General features: G+C 43.2%; 1 protein-coding gene across 5 annotated transcripts in view; it reads left to right on the forward strand.

The window, feature by feature from the left end:
- Positions 1-23082, forward strand: part of TTC13 (tetratricopeptide repeat domain 13) — a 75545-nt gene that overhangs the window by 37044 nt on the left and 15419 nt on the right. For all 5 annotated transcript variants that reach the window (XM_059397340.1, XM_059397341.1, XM_059397343.1 and 2 more), the window contains 10 exons: positions 1886-2002; positions 3197-3307; positions 8777-8859; positions 10615-10756; positions 10993-11167; positions 13285-13441; positions 17910-18040; positions 18581-18713; positions 19949-20041; positions 22297-22380. In XM_059397340.1, the coding sequence (XP_059253323.1) occupies positions 1886-2002; positions 3197-3307; positions 8777-8859; positions 10615-10756; positions 10993-11167; positions 13285-13441; positions 17910-18040; positions 18581-18713; positions 19949-20041; positions 22297-22380 (1226 nt within the window). The remainder of the gene's footprint in view (positions 1-1885; positions 2003-3196; positions 3308-8776; positions 8860-10614; positions 10757-10992; positions 11168-13284; positions 13442-17909; positions 18041-18580; positions 18714-19948; positions 20042-22296; positions 22381-23082) is intronic.

A 23082-nucleotide genomic window follows, 5' to 3' on the forward strand; every position in this document is an offset into this window, starting at 1 on the left:
TCATCTTACCGTTTGCGTAATTAATAGTCAACTACAGGATTTCATTTTACTGTTCATTTAACCATACTAAGGGCTTTAGAATTTGCTAATGTATCCAGTCAGGAGAAGACGTAGTCATCTGACCTTATGGGATTCCATAGTTCAACTAAAGGAAAAATGACATTAACCCCCCACCCCCCACCTCCGCCTTTTAGGGGAAGAAAACTCAGAACTAAAGAAAAAAACTAAATGTTTTAGTAATTTAAAAACTGTGTTTTTGGTGTTTGTATTCGCAAAGTTAGAGTCTCTACAGTTCCATTTCTTGAAGTGAATTTTATGTTTTATTGGGAATTTGGGTTTCTGAATAAAAATCTTTCTCAATTAATGATATAGTTCATTATCTCTTTTCTATTTTGGATTGCAACCATAAGGGTTAAGTGATTGTAATTTGTTTGTTACTGCACGAGAACCTTGTTGGTATTTAAGGTGAGCATTTGGTGGCCAATTTGGTGATATTTGCTGTGGGGAGGGGGTGCTGATGCTTTTTCCCTCCATTACTCTGATGTTACATTAAAATATTATGTTAAAGCAAGAACTTAAGTGTGCATAGAAAGATTTATATAGTAGCTTTAGAAGATTTGTGTGCCAAATAAAAAGCTAGTTGTGTACCCAAAAATAATATCAGTAATCCAAAAAGTAATTTTTGGTGATCTTAAATATATATAATAATATTCCCCTTCTCTGGCATTACTGGGCAATAATATCAGTACTGAGTGATTTTTGCAGCTTATTATAGTATATCATTTATTTATGTCAGAAATCATTTAATGAGAGTGCTTTCTCTTTCCTACTTGCTGAAAGTCTATATTTAATGAACATAATTTAACCTTTTTTTAGTTACTCGGGTCATTATTATGCATGTTAATTATTATGCTGGAGTGTGATAATTCATTTATATACCTAGGAATTAATAAACTAGGTAGGGATGTTCTTCCTTCCAAAATATAACCCCCGACTGCTATGCTTTTTGAATTCTGAGCTATATATTCTTTAATTCACTTCTTTCCCTTTTCTGAGCTGCCATTCTTGCCACTATTGATGTGCCTTCCTGAATCCTGTCTCTTTTGCCAGCCCTAAGTTCCTGCAGAGTAGGAAGCCACCTAGTAGAACCTGATGGAAATGACCTGTATCACTATATCATGAGAACAAAATTCAGCCTAATTTCAGGACATTCGCTCAGGGTGAAATGCTTGAGCTTGAATGCATGAGTACTGATACCCATTTTGGATCTTCTTATGTCTTATTGCTGTACTTTTGCATTCTGAACTGTCTTCTCTGTTGTCATTGTCACCTGCACGAGCTCATTGCTGGATCACAAGGGCTTCCCAAGCAAGCTTGCTCTGTAGATGGTGACCAATGAGCTGGGAGTTAACAGAAAGGGGCTCTTGGAATCTTAGATGGTCCGCCAGCACTTTCTACCACAGAGGGCAGGGCGAAGGCCATGGGGAACTCCACTCTGTGTCCAACAATTTCTCTGCTTTTAGTAGTTCAAAGTTATCTTTCAGATTAACCTTGAAATGCTAAATTTTGTTTTGAAAGGGGGTGAGGAAAGAAAATTCCCAATTCAAAAAAAGCAACATCTGTTGTAACCCAGAATGTGAAACCGTGACAAAGCAATTTACGTGGTTAGTTCATCAGCCTCCCCCTCGGCTAGACAGACTAGGGGCCACTCAGCCTGTTGACTTTGAACCTTGCTGTGTAGTCTGTGGAGTCAGGTTCCTTGTGGGCCAAGAAAGTAATCCTGTGAGTGGAGTGTGGTGAAGTGGAATTGAGAAGTCAGACGCATTGGCAGTTTTGGGGTTGATCCCTGGAAGGTTTCGTCCCTAATCACTTTTTGGATTTATAGATTCTGTCCCCTCTGGGACGAATTAATGAAGCAGTGAACGATCTCACCAAAGCTATCCAGCTTCAGCCCTCAGCACGGCTGTACAGACACCGGGGGACACTGTACTTCATATCAGAGGCAAGTTGTTTTGACCTGGACACATTCCCTTTTGTGGTGATAAAGACTGGACTTTTCCATTTACTTCCAAAAGCCGCTATTTAGTAGATTTGGGTTTGGGGCTTTATAATAACATGTTTGTGATACAAGACAGTTAAAAAAGCACTTTCTTTAGCTGAAATTGAACCGAGTAGAGAAATGTTAAGTACCAAGAGCACACATTTTCTTGCTTGAGCTGTCAGCAGTAAGTAATTCTAGACTCGGAGGGATGAAAAGAAAGAAGAGAAGAGAAATTTGGTTCATTGACTATACTTCCGCTTTTTCTGCAAATGTCAGCATAGAGAAACAGATGTTCATGTTTTTGACGTGATTATTAAGCTGAAAAGCACAGTTTGAATTTCCTTGGGTATCACACCCAAGAGCCTTAACCAAAACCAATGTGGGTTCCCAGACTGGAGCTTCTCTGTGAAAGTGGCCAGATCTGGCAAGGTTCTCTTTTATCATCATAATGATATTTATGGTTGTCACAATTAGTAAATAGTGGGTTTACATCATTTTAGTAACAATTCCCTGTTGCCCAAGAAAATAGGTTTGAAAAATTCTCAGCATAACACATTTTAAGGTTGACCTATGGCATAATTATTGTACAAGTGTCCAGTGTAATAAGGTGTTAGTACCAGAAACGATAAGTTGTCAAGTTTCTCTAACAGATTATAACCTTAATACTATTTTTTACAAATAATCTTTTTTGTAGTTGAGACAGTCTATTTTTTAAATTTTTTTATAAAGATTTTATTTATTAAATTTGACAGAGAGAGAGAGAGATCACAAGTAGGCAGGCAGGGGGGCAGGGAGAAGCAGGCTCCTGGCTGAGCAGAGAGCCCGATGCAGGGCTCGATCCCAGGACCCTGGGATCATGACCTGAGCCAAAGGCAGAGGCTTAACCCACTGAGCCACCCAGGCACCCCGAGAGAAGTCTATTTAAATTAAACGCTTGGGGGGTTTTCCCCTTCAGTTTCCTAAGGAGATCAACTATTTCAACAAAGAGGATAAGAATTCAACGGATATTTGTGGATATGAAATGTTCCCTTTAAAGCCAAAAAGGGCACAGAATGAATTGTTTTTTTTTTTTTCTTCTCGACCAGTCAGAAGTAAGAAATGTCTGAATGTCTAATGAATACTACTTTATTTTTTCCCCCACTCTCCTTTTTGTAGGACTATGCAACAGCCCACGAAGACTTTCAGCAGTCCTTAGAACTGAACAAAAACCAGCCTATAGCTATGCTATACAAAGGTCTAACTTTCTTTCACAGAGGACTTTTGAAGGTGAAAGTGTTGTATACTGTGTATACAGTATCATGATTCTGCTTTTCTCTGCGGGTGGGAGGATCTTAGTGGGTTTCATTTGGTGTGTTTTAAAAATGACAACTCATGTGTCTATCTAATCGGTTTATTTTAGGAAGGAGTTGGATTCTACATACTTATTGAGCTCCTACTGTGTGGAAGGTACTTGGAGGAAGGTGCAGGCGGAGAAAGGATAAAGGGTTAGTGAGAGGGAGAAAGAATTCATCACACTTGACACTGAGGAAGGATACAGTTTACAAAGTTTTCTTCCACATATAATTTATCATTTGGTAGAGACACTAAAAAAAAAGTGGCATGAACAAAGAAAGTGCTTTGGTAACAGAGATCAGATTCACTGAAACTGCAGCATTAGAGAAGGTTCCAGAGAACAAGTACACCTTGTCCTGGGCCTTGCAGGCGGAGCGGACTAGGGGCAGCAGCTGCTTCAGGCAGAGAGGAGAGTACAAGCGCTGGCACAGAGCGTGGAGGCAGCCAGGCTGTGGTGTAGCGCATAGTCAGGCTTGAGCACAGGCTGCTGAGCGGGCCCGTGGGCCAAGGGGAGGCCCTCAGCTGTCTCCAGTGCTATATGCAGAGCACCTTGACTTTAATTCGTAGGCCCAGAGGAGCTACAAATCTAGATTTGGGGGAAAGCAGATCACCGAGACCCCATCTGCCACTTAGGAAGGGGGTTCTGACACGCCAGTGGCTGGAGAGGTTAGGGACAGAGGGCCATGGGGAGACATTGGCAGTGTTCTGGGGGCTGCAGGAGCAGGTCTGGAGACAGTTTTCCAGCAAGCACGTTGCTGCTGCCGCTTGGAGACCGCTATTAGCTGGGACGGGGTTGAGGGAAGCAGGAAAGGGGTCATCCAAGCCGACTGACATATGGGGTGACGACGTCCCTTCCAACCTGTCTCTGCCTCCTGCCCTTGGTCGGTCCCTGAGGGTGCTGAGGACCTATTGTGCAGCAGCCTGGCCTTGGGGCAGACACCCGGCTAGGAGCCGAGAGTGGAGCTCTGGTCCTCACAGGGAGGACCATCTCTGGTCCTCGGTGCCCATGGCCCGCACAAGGTCAGAGCTCTAATGCAGGTCCCATCCCCGTCTGATTGAAAACCGGCTGGCCCGAAAGTCAGCCTCTGCAGGCGAGAAACACTTCCCGCTAACCAGGAGCTCAACAGAGTCTTCCCAGACGGGTTGTTCGTCACCGGAGCATTGAGAGTTGTGTAGAAGTTCAATAGCGCCTGGCAGGAAGGACACACATTTGATTGTGGAAAGTAGTTCCTCGGGGGTCGTGCGCAGACTCTTGGAGGGCAGGGACGGCTTACCTTCCCAAAGGCCTCTGTTGTAAACCCTCAGTGTTGTGGGCTGTGCCTGTCCCGTAGAAGGTGCTCAGTAAGTCCGAGAGGAATAAATGATCTCAAGGACAGAGCCTTGGACTTGAAGCTGGAAGGCCTTGGCTCAAGCGTCCACCCTGCATCCTGCAAACTCTGCCACTGGCCACAGGACTTCAGCTTTTCAGCCCCTCCCCCTCCGTCTGTGGCGGAGAGAGGATTCTGCCCCCCACCTCTGGAAGGGCTTGCGGGGGGATTCAGTAAAATCGTGTGTGTGCAGGGGCTGTGAGCATGGATCAGGTCTCTGTGATGACAGATTTTGTTTCATTTCATCTCAGTTTCACGGACTCTAGAAAGATAATTCCCATCCGCTAAAACCCAAACTGGAGGGGACTGCATGCAGGTTTCCTTTCCTTCTGTCCTTCCTGCGAGTCTGTGGAGGGTGGTCCGCACCCAGGCTCTTCCTGTCTTGCCCGGGTTCAGACCCGCGGTTGTAGGCACTGAGAGCAGGTATTTGAAATGTGCTTTGCGCAGCTGCCAGATGGGCTTTTCCAGCTTCTTTTGTATCTGCCCGCTATTCCTCTTACGTTCTCTCAGTTGCCTTAAATTAAAAAGTTCACAATCACAATACTATAGTTGAAGTCTCTGCCTCGAATATCTCATGGAGGAGAACAAGATTGGAAATGCAAAAAAATACCAGCAATCAGTACTGAGAGGTAAAAAAAATATTCTTTGAAGTGAGCAAATGCAAACAGAGAATTTCACCGTAGACTCTAAAGCTGGTTTAGGAACGCGGGTAGGGAGGGCTCTTTGTGTTACTTTGAAATGAGAATCTTTCCGAAAAGAGCCGTAACAGAGACGCTAACTGCACATCGGACAAGGGCTGACACTCAGTTTGGTTTATTCCAAATCCATGGGATAAGAACCCAGACCTTGTACTTCTGTTCCACGAGCACTAGAAGCCCCTCAGTGAACTGGTCTCGCCAAATGATTTGGTGCTTTCTCCTCCTCACTGTGCTCATAAACACAATATCAGCGTGTGGAATAGATGGGAACTTTTTCTTTGCATTTTTCTAGATCTGCTGTCCGAGGTGGTCAGAGAGTTTACGTATTATCTCATTCATCCCAGTGGCATCCCCGTGAAGTGTAGAAGGAGCATAGGGTGTCCCAGTTACACAGATTGGAAAACTGAGTCAGTGGTGACATGCCTTCATTAAATTAACGAACTTAGTTTAGCTCTCTTTAGTTTCTCTTGTTAACCGTAGAGACAACATATTACACGGACCCATGAATTGGAGCTATCCTTGTATCCTAAAGCTGGTCTCTTTAGGCCAAATCAATTTAGAAATTAATTAAGTGGGTGATGTGTTTATTTACTTTACGGTATAATACATTAGAAATCTTTTAGGCGATATTCCATGACAAATATCACAACTGTCCGATCAGGTAGATACAGCAGACGTTTTGGATTTCCCTGGGGAAAACACAGTGAAGACTTTTATCTGTGGTGTAAAGATACTTCAAACATTGTGTATCTTGAGCTCCTGTTTTTGGGTCAGCCTTCACTTAGAGAGTCCCGGAAGACTGTTCTCTTTGTTGCAATAAATGCGGGACGCGTGAGGGACTACTGCCCGCTGCCAGCCAAGACGGTGGCAGATGAAGGTGGCGGCGCTCCCGCTGGCGGTGCAGATCAACTCACAGCCAGTCCGTGTGCTTAGACATTGACTCATTCGAACGTAGTGTCTTTGTTCCCAGTGGCTTCAGATCTTGATTCTGCTATGTCCCCTCTTTGGCAGAATGAGGTAGAGAGCTGTGCAGTGATTAGACAGGAACCCCGAAACCAAAGACTCTTAAAAGCTGAAGAGAAATCAGACTTTGAAGAACTGTGGCGTCCCAGCATGCTGTAAGTGCAGTGGGCAGCAGATGTCTCCCGGGCATCTCTCCTAGACGTCCACAAACACCCCAGACTCGGCACACCCCGGCTGGACTCCTGACCTCCTCCCACCCCCGCCCCGCCCCGCTCCGCCCCGCAGCTGTCCCCCCTACTTCCTTATGTTCGTTCATGCTCTCACCTTCTACCCAGGCTCCCCAGCTTTGAACTTCTCCCCTTCCTTCTCCCTCATTCCCCATATCCACAGCCAGCAGATTCTTTGTTGGCCTTTAAGAATATTTCCGGAGTTTGACCCTCCTTTTCTGTCTTCAGGGACAGAGTCTCAGTTTGAGCTTCCATGATCTCCTGCGTGGACCTCTGTAGTCACTTCCTCGTGGGGCTCCGCTCCCTTCCCTGTCCAACCCGTCTGCCCTGTCGTGGCTCGTGGCATTTTCTCTAAAGAGTCAGTTTGGTGAGGTCCCACAGCCACTCACAGCCCCCAGTTCTCACCACTGGCAGGTGATGTCCCGACTGTGGAGCATGGCAGAGGTCCTTCTCCCCACACCCACCGCCCCGGCCCCAGCTCCCCACACCAGCCTGCGCCCCATCTTTTCCCTCTCCTCCACTCCTGCCTTCCCCGCCACTGCTGAGCACCCTGCCACTGCACCACTGTCCCCCCTGTCCACGATGCCCTCTTTTTTCTTTACCAAACTCCTTCTCCTCCCCGATCCAGCTCAGTCGCCACTTCCTCCATGAAACCTCTCCTGGTGTCCCCGTCTCAGTTAGTTCTTCCTTTCTCTTTATTCCCCGAGACTTTGACTCATATCTCTATCGTAGCTCTTAGTTTGTATTCTAATAACCTGGTTAAGTAATTGGCTTTCTAACTAGACTGAGTTCTTCGAGGCCAGAGAGAATGACTTGCTCGTCTTTGTGTCCTCTACCCCCTCACACTGCCCCTGGCACATAGTAGGCGCTCAATACATGTTTGTTGAATTTAAAATATAGTTGTAATGCTCCCAAAAGATCCAAGAAAAGGCCAGGGCCAGAAGTCTAATGAGGAGTAGTCTTCATTTCAGAAGTGATAAAATTTATCCGTTCTCATCCTTCTACCAAACAGAACACGTTCGGTGGGACTCCTTAAAGAGTAGGTGGTTGTCCCCATCGTGGCCTTAGAAGAGTTTGGAAGCCAGCCTCTCTGACCCTGCTCCCCCTACAGAGAAAATCAGGAAGCAGGGAATGGGTGATTTTTGGAAAAGAATTAGGATTATGTGTCTATGAAATCATTAAATATTTATTGAGTGCCTACCATGTGCAAGGCATACGACATCTCTCGTAGTTTTTTTGCTATGAATTATCTAATTAGTTGTGAAATACACAGACATTTTAGCCTTTCTCTTCAAAGCCATTAGAGATCATGATAACTTTGTAGCCACTGACTTAAGTAAGACACGTCTTTTCCTTGGGAAATGTGTGAAATGTCTTTATAATTTTTTATTACAGTAGTCAAGTCATAATGGAAAGTACACTGAATACAGTTTAAGACTATTATCGTGAAGCAGAACGGTATATTTCATTAACAGTTTCCAGAGGTTTCCACAGTAGCCAGTTGCACTGTGTGTCCCAGGGGCTCCTCCCTAGAGCACAGCACCTGTGCTCCCTTCTCCACTGCCGGCAGGAGCTATGCCCCAGATGCCCCCAACTCAAGGCTTCTGTTTGATTTGTTTTTGCTCTTTCTTTTTCCTGTAGATCATGGGAATCCTCCTGATTCCCAGTCAGTCTGGGAGCCCTGTTGCTTTTTTTATGAACAACGTCAGGCTGGGCTTACTTTTTTGTCTCTTTTGTTGGTTCATTTTAAGGGCTGCTGGTTACGGTCACTTAAGACTATACTTCACACAGTTAGTAAGCTGACTTTCATTTCGCAAGGCCTTTATTAATTAAAGAAATGATTTTGACACAAGGGTGATATCATTAGTAATCAAAGCCCTAATGAAAAAGGTAGTAAGAAGCCATTTTCCCATCTGGAAGGGAGATATTTCTACGGCTCTGTTATTATTCATAGCAATGCCTTTGTTTACTGTTGAAATTAAGTCCTCCTGCCTCATACTCTCTACCTGTCTTTTTTTTGAAGTCCTCGTATTTAAAAAAATCACTCTGAGACCATGTGTACTATATTTTTAAGTCCTTTAGTGATTTAAGTGAAACTCGACTTCAACAATTATGCCGATGACATAATTTTCTATGTCCTTTTTTCAGGAAGCTATTGAATCCTTCAAAGAAGCCTTGAAGCAGAAAGTTGATTTTATTGATGCATATAAAAGTCTGGGACAGGCCTATAGGTAAGAAAAGCAATAGTAGTCGGGATAGGAGGTAGGGCGTACAGTGGGGGGGACAAGAGAGCCTCACATCGTAGTGATATTTTAAAAGACATTCCATTTCTTAACCAAAAGAGATTGTCATTCTGAATCACATAAGCACTTACAAGCTTGTTGAGACGTTCTCTGTAATACAGAAAGAACTGTGTCAGAGGATATCATAATACATATTGTTACCCCTTCCCCTCTTTTATTTCTTTATTGTGAACTTTTTTTTTTTTATTAACATAGAATGTATTATTTGCCCCAGGGGTACAGGTCTGTGAATCGTCAGGCTTACACACTTCACAGCAGTCACCATAGCACATATCCTCCCCAGTGTCCATCACCCAACCATCCTCTCCATAATATTATTACCTCTTTAAACAACTTCTCTTCATATATATTGGTCTAGAAAATGTTAGTTCTTCGAGGGTGGTCGTTTTGAATAGTGGCCTTATACGTTGTTGAGTCACAGATGCTGCTGCTGCTTTCTAGGCAATAAGGAAGCTGGATTCCCACATCACTGTGATTGTTTGAAGATCCTAGATGGAAGGCTGGAAAATGATGCTGCATCCCTATCACTAACAGGATAGATTATGAGATAGTTATGATGCATCTCTATCAGGACTGAGAAGTTGTGCCTAGACTCTGGCATCCGATTCCATGCATTACCCTGACCAGTATTGACTTTCAAACATTTTTACACTCTGACCTGAAAAGGAGATTGTGTGGCGTGAAAGAAGGGGCTCGGGATTCGGGAGTCAAGAGGTGTGGTTCCAGTTCTAGCTGGCCCATGTTATACTTGGATGTCCTTGATTTCCCTGAGTTTCGGGGTTCTCCCTTGCAAGCTACTGTAAAAGTTAGAAAAGACACAGTGACAGAGGTCCAGGGTCAAATCCAAGAGCTTATTTATCTGATGGCGGCAGCCGGAGAAGCCCTCTTACACTAACTTGAGGAAAGTGTCTTTGGATTTGTTTTGGGTTTAAGTGATAACCTTTATCCTTACTATCCCACAGAATTGCTGGGGACGCACACTGAAAACAGATTTGAAAGCACCCAGAGTAATTAGTAAAATGTAGAAATTTAAGTGAATGTTATATTATTTAAGAACGTTCATTATTAACAGAAAATTGACACATGGAACATTTCGAAGGTGATTTTTTTATTTGTAAACATGTAATACATAAAAGAAGGCTGGTAGTAATCATTTCTATTCTGAAATGACCACAACTCTAAAGTAGACTTTGGTTTTAAATTTTAAATTATGAAACGATTTGCCATATTTTAAGTGAAGTTAACTTCTGTGACAGAAAAAATAAAATATAAACTTCTGAATTTGATTCAGAATGATGAACCTATGTATGATTGTAAACTACATGGTTTTTCCCCCCACAAGGAAGAAGCATGGTTTTATCCAAATACGAAAATTTACACGTGGTTTTTAGGGATTGGAGCTCATGAATTGGGGTAAAGATTTTGAATAGGTGCTTGTCTTTGGGAATCAGTAAGTTCATCCCCCAAAGACTTCCCAGGGCTTTGTGCGTGTCTACAATCTGGTAGCATTTAGGAAAAGTAAGTGGGATGTAGCTGAGCCGTAAAATGGCAAACTGGAGACGGGAACATCCGCATCAAGGTGTGGTCGGGTTCACATGTGGGACCATAATCCTGAAGCCAGCGTACTCCGTGTGTTCACTGAAATGCTCTGCAATGTGCTCATCACTGTTGCCCAATACCTAGAGAACTGGGCAATTTCGAAGCTGCCACCGAGAGCTTTCAGAAGGCCCTGCTGCTCAACCAGAACCACGTGCAGACCCTGCAGCTCCGGGGGATGATGCTTTATCACCACGGGAGCCTGCAGGAAGCCCTGAAGAACTTCAAGGTGGGCCTCAGTGACAAGCGAAGGACCTTGAGCGGGATGAATGGGGAGGAGGGCCAGGAATCGTGTTTCTGCAGGAACAAAAAGGGAGAAAACCATTGCCACGTCTATAGGAGCGTGTATTTGGTCTGCTTTAGCCTGGAGGGAAAACGTTTCCAACTCGAGACTGAAGGATAAAGCACTTAAAAGTCATGGGCGCCTGTACTGATGCTAATAGAGCCTTTTCTCCTTCCTCGCAGCGGTGCCTGCAGCTGGAGCCCTACAACGAGGTGTGCCAGTACATGAAAGGACTCAGCCATGTTGCCATGGGACAGTTCTATGAAGGCATAAAAGCACAGACTAAAGTCATGCTGAATGATCCTCTCCCGGGCCAGAAGGCTAGCCCGGAGTATCTGAAAGTGAAATATCTCCGAGGTAAGACATGAAATGGCCCAGTCATTGAATTTTAATGCTCAGAGCTGCAGAAATCATATTGCTTGTTTCTCTGAGGATTCGTAGGAGGCATCTGAGTCTTGAAGACACGAGGTACCTTGAACATAGCTCCGCCCTTGGTTAGCAGCCGTACCTGGACTGGATAAGGGCCCCTGTCTTCTGTTTTTTTAAAAAATATTTTTTTATAACATTTTATTTGCTTATTTGCCAGAGAGTGAGGGAGAGAGAGCATGAGCAGGGGGAGGAGTAGGCAGAGGGAGAAGCAGGCTCTCTGCTGAGCAGGGAGCCTGATGTGGGACTCGATCCCAGGACCTTGGGATCATGACCTGGGTGGAAGGTGGATGCTTAACCAACTGAGCCACCCAGGCATCCCTGGGCCCCTGTCTCCTAAAGACTGGCCCAGTACTTTGTCTGCCACTGCCTATATATTTTTTCTTTTTAAAGTGAAAAAGATTTTACTAGAGTCAGAAAAACCTATTCTGAGCTAAAAGTGACAGTCATCTGGGTATCGATGTTTCTCATCACATCTTGTCTAGAGACCTAAGAGTCAGAGGAAAGTAACATTTTCTGAGGCTTTTACTGTTAAATGTAAACTTGGCATCTTTGATCTGTCATTCCTTCATTTCACAATTCTCACATACTTTGGAGACATTCATTTGGGATGAGGAAGAAAGCCAATCTTTAAGCTGTCTTTGGTTTGTCAGAGTCTCACCTTTTCTTTGCCATACGTAATGGTAATTTTTTTAGTTGTTGTTTTGTTTCAAATGGATATTTTAACTAAAGTGCAATTAACATTCAGTGTTATGTTTGATTCAGGCACATGATATAATGAGTCAGTAATTCTGTACATTCTCTGTGCTCATCACGATAATTTTTTTATTGTTCACACAGAGCACAAATCTTTACTTCCACTTCTGCTCTTCCCTTTGTCATCATTAACCATCTCCTATCAGTACTGTCCAACTGTAAAAAATTAGTAGCCCTGGAGTTGTAAGTTTCTAGTAGCCACGTGAGAAATGTAAAAGTAAACATGGAGAATTAACTTTAATAATACACTTGATTTGACTTGGTATATGCATAGTATCAGTTTAGCATATAATTAATATGAGAACACTATTCATTAATATCATTAGGTATTTTACATTATTTTTTGTGCCAAGTCTTTGAAACCCGATGTATATCTTATACTTACAGAACATCTTTATATTTACTTCTCAATTTGGTTGTTAAATTTTCATTGGAAATTCTTAATTTGAACTCATGTTTCAAGAAATTTAAAGTTGAAAAAGTAGATTCATATGTGTGAGTTGTTCCAAACATACTGAAGTTTTCTAACAATTCACTCAAATATCAATTTTTACATTTAGATTAATTAGATTAAAATTTAAAATGTAAAAAAAATTTTTTTTAATGTAATTTCTTGGTCACACTGGCCACGTTTTTTACTTTTTTGTCTTTTTTGAGAGAAAGAGTATGTACACAAGCGTGAGCAGTGGGAGAGGGAGCAGAGGGAAAAGGAGAGAGAATCTCAAGCAAGCTTCACGCCCAGCATGGAACCTGACACAGGGCTCAATCTCACCACCCTGAGATCATGACCTAAGCCAAAATCAGGAGTTGGTTGCTTAACCGACTGAGCCACCCAGACTGGTTTAGTAGAACACGTAGACTAAAGGAGGGCCACTCCATATCCCGGCATTTTTCTGCACTGCTTCTCTAGAGATAAGCAGCAACTCGTCGGTTGATGAAATCATATACATAGTTGATTCACATCAATTGACAGAGAACCGGTTCTGTCTGACACTGAACTTGGATTCTCAGGCTCTGCAACTGGAAAGTGAGAACTTTGGTGCTCTTCATGGAAAGAGGATTAAAACTTAGCCAAAGTGGACCCAGATTGACTGGCTTATGTCTGATCTGGTACTTTGAGTTGCCCTGTATCATATAGTAATAGGGACTTACTACAATTTGGTGTCTCCATTTAGAATTCTTGGAATTCTTGGAATTAATGGTTTGTTACAAAGTATTTGTGTGGCAACCAGCAATAAAAAAGATTTCTTTGGCAATATGTGGGTGTGTCAGATCTCGTCTCCTGTCTGCAGAGTATTCTCGATATCTTCATGCGCACCTTGATACTCCTCTTACGGAATATAACATTGACGTGGATCTGCCTGGAAGCTTTAAAGACCACTGGGCTAAAAACCTGCCTTTCCTCCTAGAAGACTACGAGGAGCAGCCAGGGCTGCAGCCCCACATAAAGTAAGTGCTTTAAATGAAAATGACCTTTTTTGCTTTTCAGGCTGAGCTATCAGCTCGTCGTGGTAACTCTTGCTCAGCAAATGGCTTCCCGTCCATGTTTCTCGGGAATTTATCTTTGGATTTGGTATGCCTGTAGATATTTCTTTTAGTTTCCTAGGTACATTGAAACTTAACTTTGGATATCCCCTTTCCTTCTGGCCTGATCTTCCCTGCTAATTTTATGCAACCTTCAAACTTGAAATGTAGTTATTGGCAGTTGTTGATATGCATTACTATGACCACGTTACTTTTCAAACAAACAGATGACTCAAAACCAAAAGTTTGAAATTACAGTGATGGCCGACTACTGCTGCATGATGACTAAAGGGCTGATTATAAAACGATTAGATCTAGGATAGAAATTAATCCCTGGGAGTTGAGCAATGCCTTCAAAATTAAGAAAAATCTGCCAAGATCAATCCCCTTCCTCCCTACAAAGAAAGAAAACAAGGGACAAATTCAGGCTAGAGTGGCGCATGATAGGTACATTTGAAAGGAAGAAAGTGTCCTAGAGATGAGAGCATTGAACAGCCGCTGCAGTGGAATGCCTTGAGGCGTAAGCAAGATGGATTTTGGACCACATTCACAGGATTTCAACAAGAGCAAATGCAGATCCTGCCTGGGAAGACTGTAGTGCCAGTTTGGGGTGTAAGTATTCACACAGATCAAGATCGTTAGTATGAGAGTCAAAAACCAAGATGACCAAAACAATATGTGAAAATCAACAAAAATTACAAACAACAGACTTAGACTCTCAAGGACTTCAGATATTGGAATTATTGAATACATTCTCTAACTCCAAATGAAATGTTTGAAGAAATAGCAAACAAGAAACAAGAGATTATTAAAAATTACCAGGCAGGTTAAAAATAAATTGGAGGCTCTGGGAATGGAAAATATAATCATTGAAATAAAGAATTCAGTATATAAGCTAAACAGCAAATTAGACATAGCTGAGAGAAAATGGCAGAATTAGAAGGCAGAGCATTAGGAATCATCTCAAATGTAGCACAGAGAATCCAGGTATTATAAAACATGAGAGAGAGAAGATGTGGAAGATATAAAAAATGTCTAGCATATAGTTAGATGAAATCTTGGGAGAAGAGAATGAAGGAGAGACTATTTTTGAAGACATAATGGCTAGCAATTTCCCAGAATTAAGGAAACATAAATTTACAGATTTTTTTTAAAAAGCAAGATAAATGGCAAGAAATCCATATCCAGACACATCATCAGTAATAAAAGAGCCCATAAGGAGAAAAAATTTTTAAATAGAAAGAAAAATCTTACCACCTACTTAATTAGGTCAGTAATTGGACTGACTATAAGCCTTTCAACGTCAGAATGGCAGCTAGAAGATGATGGACTATCTTCAGAGTGCTGAAAGAACAAAATAACTTTCAACCTAGAATTCTGTAGCTGACAAAACTATCTTTTATGAATAAAGACCAAATAAATATATATTCAGACAATAAAAAGCTGAACTAACCACCACTTGCCATTCACTAAAAAACCTTCTAAGGTATGTAATTGAAGAAAAAGGCAATTAACCTCAGGCAAGATTTGAGATAAAAGAAGGAATAATGAGAAAAGAAAGATGGTATGCTTGATAAATTGGTAACTCTAAATAAGCATTGTCTATATAAAATAATACCTTATTTGGGGGCTTTATACTGGGCACAATAACAAATAAGCTGAGGGATAGCAAGAATTAATTATTGTAAGGGAATATGGGTTAAATATTATGTTAAAGCTTTAAATTCTACATAAATATTTAAAATATCTAGGGTGAGTACTAAAAGTATACAGCTTCTATATTAGTAGAAAAATAAAAGCAAAAAAATTAAATCTAAAATCAAGCATAAAAAAGGACTGGAAGGGAGGCATTAGAAGTAAGTGGGACAAATGAAAAGAAAAAAAATAAGAATAGGTTGAAATAATCCAGATATATCAATAATGACAATAAATATAAAGGGACTAAATGTCAAAAGGCAGACATAGTTGGATTGGAATGTTTTTAAAATCCAGTTAAATGCTTTTTACAATGCATAAGAACACAAAAATTGAAAGTAAAGGAATGGAAAAAGTTCTATGTGGGAAACACTATAAGAATCCTGATGTAGGTATTAATATTAATAGATTTAAAGCTATTAAATTAAATTTTATTTTTTTAAGATTTTATTTATTTGAGAGAGAGAATGAGCAAAAGAGAGCGTGAACAGTAGAGGGGGGTGGCAAGGGAGAGGGAGAAGCAGGCTCCCCGCTGAGCAGGGAGCCCGATGCAGGACTCAGTCCCAGGACCCTGGGATCAGGACCTGAGCCAAAGGCAGACGCTTAACCTTCTGAGACACCCAGGCGCCCCTAGAAAAGGATTTCTTTAGACACACAAAGCTTAGACTTTAGAAAGACTAACGAATTGGACTACATTGAACCTAAGAACTACTGTTTGACAAGAGACACCATGAATCATGAATAGCTAAGTCTGAGTTAATGAAAAGCTACTTGCAACCTGGAAACTGATTATCCAAAATTAATGTCCAGAATTTATGAAAAACGTCTATAAATTAAAGGTAAAAGTCAAATAACCAGTAGAAAATTGTGTAAAACACACGAATAAGGGAAAGGATGAATGGCAAATTTGGTTGATAAGTACATCTGACCCCATTTCTCACTCGCAAGAATGAACAGATATTACAAAGTCCGATAATAGTAATATTGACTGGGGGGGTGGTGCAGGCCAAGGAGGATTTTTATACGTGCCAGGTGAGAGTTGAAATTGCTATAACCACACTGCCCAGCTGTTTGTCATTATCTTGTAAAACTGAACATGGTACAGTCTTACACTTCGGCCATGTGAATTCGGTAGAGGAACTTGTACGTGTGCACATGTCTGACAGGAGATCTGTACCAGACTGCTGATGGCGGTGTTTGTTCAGATGGAAAACCGAGAATCATCCCAATGTCCAAGAGCAGAAGAGTGGATGAAAGTGATACCAGCCCACAGTGGGGGACTGTACAACAGTATAAGCAACAACCCATCTGAGTGTGTGGATTAATCCTAAAAAATAAAGTTTAGCAAAAACTGCGAGTCAGTAAACTACAATGTCCTATCATTTTCCCCATAAAATTCTTGAGCAAAACTATAGAATATATTGTATAGGGACACACATTTGTAACCTAGGCTTTTGTTGTTTTTTTTTTTAAAGAAAGGAATCATGAACATAAAATTAAAGATAAGTAAGCTCTCGCTGGGGGGCAGGGTAGGATGGGGGCGGTAGCATACAAGTAGATAGACAATTGGTCTAGTTCTTAAGTTGGGTTAATGAGATTGTATGCTTTTGTGTGTATCAATTAACTATATAATCAGAAGCATTCAAATAGGCTGGCCAAAGAGGTTATATGTATTCTCTGCCACTCCTTTTTAGAGAATTATCTGTGTGCAGAAGTGCAATAACATGGCAGGCCTCACTGCAGTCTCTGGAAGTCTGCTGGCCCCTAGGTGATGTCTGGGAACTGAGGTTTTAGGAGCTTCCCACCGTTCCCTGAACTGACGAGTGGCTCGCTGTACCTAAGCTGTTTGCACAAACAACATGGTCTGTGCTAAACACCAACTTTCCTTCTGGGTGTCTGGAATATAGGAACTTACCAGCTAGAGGCTGCTTACATGATGAGCCCCTGATAGAAACCCTGAGCAGTCCATGTCTTGTGAGTGTCTGTGGTTTGTGGCATTTCACCCGGGGGGCTTAATCCTGTGTTGTCTCCCTGGGAACGGATCCTTGGACGCTTCCACCTGGTTCCTGCCTGGTTTCTTCTGGGCTTCACCCCATGAGCTTTTCCCCTTTGATGATTGTGCTTGTGTTCTTCTGCTGATATAAATACCAGCCATAATGATGACTGTGCAGTCCTGTGAGTCTTCCTAGTAAATTACTGAGCCCGACAGTGGTCTTGGGACCCCTGCACAGCCTCTAACTTAAAACTGCAAACTTTGTTATGCAGACTTCAAGGAGGTTGGCAGCTAAGCAAGTCCTACTAGGCTCATAGGCCATTTCCAAGTATACTTGGTGTAATAGAACTTGGGGCAGGGGTAGGGGATGGACATGGGGCAGACATCTGGTTGCTTGTTGATAAAGACAGTCCCTGCAGTTTATGTATTCTGGGGAAGATTAAATAATGGTCGTAGGTATCTTCTGATTCTCACTCCAGTTATCGGTGTTCCAAGTGTGTGATGATAATTGTATGTGCACACACTCACGAAGATTCCGTCTTTCAGTTTGTATGTGGTTGGGTGCCCAGCACTGAAGTCAAGAATCTGTGGTTGTAGGTTTCTTGATTAGTTTTCCGGTGGAGGAAGTGACTGCTTTCCAGGTAAAGCCCGATTGCAGGACATCTGTTGTGAAAGTCCTGACCATGTACGTGATATTTCTTCCAGAGACGTGTTACATCAGAACTTTGAGAGCTACAAGCCTGAGGTCCAAGAGCTGATCTGTGTAGCTGATCGTCTGGGATCACTGATGCAATATGAGACGCCTGGTTTCCTGCCAAACAAGAGAATACACAGAGGTATTCTGAAACGGTCTGAAAATGGAAACACTTCTGACATTGTCAAAGCATGTTGTGCTTTAAAAAAAGAAAAAATAATCATTTGGGCTGACTCAGAATCTCTATTTGATCAGGATAAGAATGTGGAGATTCAGTCCCAGTGAATTCTGAAAGGAGACAGCTGCCAGCATGGCTTTTGTGCTGTTGCTGTGGTGTAGACGGAGAAGCTGGGTCTCAGATCGGATGGTCCGTCCGTGCATGCCGTCTGCTTAGTGTGGGAGCAAGGGAGAATTTAAACCTCCGGTTGCATCCGTAGGAAGCAGAGCTGGGAGGAGACAACTTTGGGGGCACCCCTAGTTTCCCCTGATAGATTTTAGTTCTGTTAGGACCATCAGGGCTGTAATGTATCTCTGGGCTTGTTAAACTGCCAATACCCGTGATTCTTTCTTTCTATCATGACCCTGGAGTTAATCCCCAGGACTGTAAAGTGGGTGGAAATCAGTTCCTCTGATCTGTACCTTCACATCACACGCTTGTTTTCTCAACATTTCCTTCTTTTAGCCATGGGTTTGGCAGCATTGGAGGTCATGCAAGCTGTCCAGCGTACGTGGACCAACTCAAAAGTTCGCATGAATGGGAAGACACGGCTGATGCAGTGGAGAGACATGTTTGACATCGCCGTGAAGTGGAGACGGTGACTGATCTTTAAATGAAAATACATTCATGAATACCTTGGGAAAGGGTAGAAGCCTCCTCCTGTCAACGGGTGTTTCTGAGTAGTGTAGTCGATGTACATGAGTTTCCAGTGTATGGCGCAGAGATCCGATGAGTCTGTATGCTACACGGGGTCACGTGAGGGTCTCCACCATCTGTCCCCATACAACACTGTTACAGGATCACTGACGGGTCGTCCTGCCGCGCCTCTCATCCCCATGGCTTGTTTCCATAACTGGGGGCCTGTACCTCCCACTTAGCTAACAGGTTTGGAATCCTGTTTTGTTTACTAACAGTAAGCCTTGTAAGTTTCATTTTCCTCTCTCAAGTTTGTCCGAAATTGCTGGCATCCTCATTCTTTGAAATATACTCAACTAGTGTTTATGAACTATAGGGACTGAGTGCTGTTGGGTTTCCAAGCATATATATATTTTTTTAATTTGACAGAGATCACAAGTAGGCAGAGAGTGGGGGGGGGGAAGCAGGCTCCCCGCTGGGCAGAGAGCCCAATGTGGGGCTCGATTCCAGGACCCTGAGATCATGACCTCAGCCGAAGGCAGAGACTTAACCCGCAGAGCCATGCAGGCGTGCCCCCACCAAGCATATTTTTAAGTGAAGTGTTTTAGAAAAAGCCGTCTCTTGGAGAGAGTATATTATGGTCTGTTGTACTTTTGAATGAACTTCAGTGTCCCAGGCCCTCCATAGTTGAAGTGTGTGCCTGCCTTACCACCTACAGTTTAGTGGGGGAAACTGCTGATACTCATTTATATGAGAAAAACACTGCCCTCCTGGTAAACCTGTATTGACCTCCTTGGTCCACTTGGAACACCTGTTTGGAATCTGCAGGTCGGGGTTTCATACTTTGAGATGTAATGCGCCGAGCAGCTGCTTTCTCCCACTGTGCAAAGACCTCTCCTGTTCTGCTGTGAATGCTTTTGAGCATTTGTATGTTTTATAAGGTCTTCATCTTTTTTTTTTTTAAGATTTTATTTATTTGTCAGAGAGAGAGAGAGAGTGCACGCTCAAGTACACAGAAGCAGGCAGAGAGGCAGGCAGAGGTGGAGAGAGAAGCAGGTTCCCTGCTGAGCAAGGCCCCGGACGCGGGACTCGATCCCAAGACCCTGGGATCATGACCTGAGCCAAAGGCAGAAGCTTGACTGACTGAGCCACCCAGGCCTCCCAAAGTCTTCGTCTTTAACAAACTCTGTTTTACAGGATTGCTGACCCAGACCAGCCCGTGCTGTGGTTGGACCAGATGCCAGCGCGAAGTCTTAGCAGAGGTTTTAACAACCACATCAATTTAATCAGGTACAAACCTTCTGTGCGTCGTTCCTGTTCTCACAGGACTTTATTCTCAAGAGGTCATGGAGACCGTGAGCGACCCTTGCTCCTTCCCTGGTGACTTTGACTTTTTGACAGGGGCATCCACAAATTAGCTCTGCACCTGCAGGGTCCCGCCTGCATTCATTTCAGCTAATCCAGCTGTGGGGGAAAATGCAGAACATCCCAGGCTCCTTACCCTGGCTCTTCTCTTCGATGCACAGCTCTGTTGAAGGGAAGACGGCCTGATTTTTGCTTGGGATGTCCTTCTCAAAGGATCCTAAAACATCACAGCAAGTAATTAGATGGAGAACATGACATTTCCCATGATATCCTGGTGATGTTACGTGGCTCAAAGAATTCTTGAACAAGAATTGTAGTGGGGGACGGGCTCCCCTGTCCCATCACCAAAACCCCAACAAGCAGAGGGGTTGGTTCAGTAACACTCGGTAGCTAAGCCTTCCTGAAAGGGCGAGCCACGTTAACGGGAGAGCCCCTGTCTTGTCCAGAGGCTCTGCAAATTCGGGACATGGGTACTTAGTGACCTTCATGTGCTTAGCTGCCCTCGAAGTAGGTGACAGACAGATATTAAAGACCATCAGCTTCAAGGGGAGCCCTGAACTTACGTTTAGATAAAATTTGCAAATGTGGTCATCGTGTCACGTCTAAAACGCTTCTACCTCCTTCCAGATGCCTGATCAACGAGATGTCATTCAATACAACTCTGATGTTTAAGTTTAATGGAAATGTCGTTTGTACATTTTTCTTTTACTTCCTAGAACAATAATTTCTTTTCCTCTTGTGGCTGGTGTATCACTGTTTCTTATGGAATAATTTGTGACTTGGGGATAGGCCACCATCCATGTGTTGTGCTACGTGCTAATGACGTAGCTTAGTGAGGACAGACTGATGAACTACGACATGGTGTGTTAAGAGTGATGGTGGTCATGTGTACAGGACGCAGGGGACGCAGAAGAGGGGTGTCTAGTCCAGCCTTCAGGTGATGCTTGAGCTGTTTGGGAGGGTGGGAAGCAGAAAAGTGGGTGAGGCATGGCCGCACAAGTGAGTCCGGCATGGTCAGGAGAGGATGACTCCTTCATTAGGACTGCGGATTAGCTTATAATTAAGGGAGTAGCATCAGGAATTGAGGCTTAAAAGACAGGCAGAAATAAAAATATAAAACCTTTTTTTCCAAATATAAATAACTTTATATGCCACTTAATGTTCCCCCCACCCCCACCAAGGATGATGGAGAACTGCTCAGAGATCGTAAGCAGAGAGGTGGCAGAGCAGATTGGCACATTCAGACGGTCGCTTGGGCTGTAGGTGCCAGGATAGGGGAGAGAAGGCGGTGACCCGGGAGGGAAGGGAGGTGGTTGGAAAGTTGTGCAATAAATCAGGTGAGTGGATACCAGGTCCGGATAGCTGTGTGGAGGTGAGTGGGAGGGGACGAGATGGATATCAAGAATGTAGACTCAGAAGCACAGGTGGCAGGTTGGAAATTGGGGAGAGTGTGGGGAGCCGTGGGAGGCAGCCCCCCTCTGGCTCGGGTGCATGGTCCTCCTAGTAGGCCAGGTGACACTAGGACAAAAAGTTGGTGGCCATGTGTGGGGCTGGGGCTGGGGGCAGTGCAGGGTACGGGAGTGACTTCCTGCTCACAATTAGGAACTTGACGTTTGAGAAGCCTATAGGGAATGCATAAGGGTGCAGCTGGGTGGGTTCCCTTAGACACATGTATGCCAGAGGGACGTGTGCATCAGCGTGTGGGCTTTACAGGAAGTTCTGGGAGTTTTAAAACTAGAAGGCGGGGATAGAAGTGTGAGCAAAATTATATTTAGAGCGGGCAGAGGAGATGAAGGCCACATGTGAGCTGGACTGCAAGAAGGAGTGGGAACGGGTAATGCTACGGGGAGAACCAAGGGAGAGGAGGAAAAGGAAAGGGCTTCCGAACAGGACATTGGCATGCAAGTACTTGGGGTTTTTTTTTCGCATTTTGGCATCTGCGGGGCTGAGTTTGGTGCCTTTCCTACCAGAAGAAGCTGCAGGAGCTCACTGGCAGTCTTGCTAAGACAGTTCTTTGCTGTTTCTGTTCATGGGCTACAAACAAGCGAAGTTCCCAAAGTTTTGCTGCATTATTGTCTTGGCTGTCTTATTGTTTTCTTGAATTAACCTGTCAATCCGGTGCTGTTTCAGATACGTCATTTTGTAAAAAGAGCCTTAATTTTTTTTTTTTTTCCTTACAGGGGTCAGGTGATTAACATGAGATACCTGGAGTATTTTGAGAAGATTCTTCATTTCATTAAAGATAGGATTCTTGTTTACCACGGGTAACCCTTTGGTTTTCTTTCCCATGCTAATTGCTAGCTGTGGTCTATTTTGCTTTAGTTATATTTGTGAAACTTGGACACTAAGCCTACTGACAGACTAAACAAAGTGTATCAGCTGTTTACATGGTGTTCGAAATCAGAGAGTCTCTCCGTAATGACCTAGCATCCTTCTTTGAACAGCTTCTCAGAATCCACAGGGTGTTTCTAATCTTACAGTATTGTGACTTTTCTCATCTCTTTCCTCCAGAGAGTAGAACATTTCTTTGAGTTTCTATTTTAGGGACTTCAGCCATCACATTCATTCTCCCTCCCATGAAAGGCCATATGGCATAGATACCATACTGAACAAAACACTGGGGAAAAAGAATTCTAAATGGAAAGCTCTTACCCAGTACATGTAAAATTGGTATGAAAACCTAGCAGGATACTTCCATTTGAGTGACTTCAGCAAGGAAAAAAAAAAATTCACTTCTAATTTCAGAGGTGGCACAGGAGAATCAAGGTTTCATGGCCAAACCAAGATCCATACGTGTTACACAAACACTGGCTGAGAGTCTGTTCTGCCTTTCCCTGTTTCACTTTCTGGAAGGGCTGCTATTTTCTTAACTATCATCTGCAGCCCCAAATTCAAGAGGATTAAATCACCCCATTATTTAGAAACTTCTGTTCTGGCCCAACGTTTTAAATATTGAGCTATTCACA

Source organism: Mustela nigripes, chromosome 4 (genome assembly GCF_022355385.1).
Source record: "Mustela nigripes isolate SB6536 chromosome 4, MUSNIG.SB6536, whole genome shotgun sequence".
NCBI lineage: Eukaryota > Metazoa > Chordata > Mammalia > Carnivora > Mustelidae > Mustela > Mustela nigripes.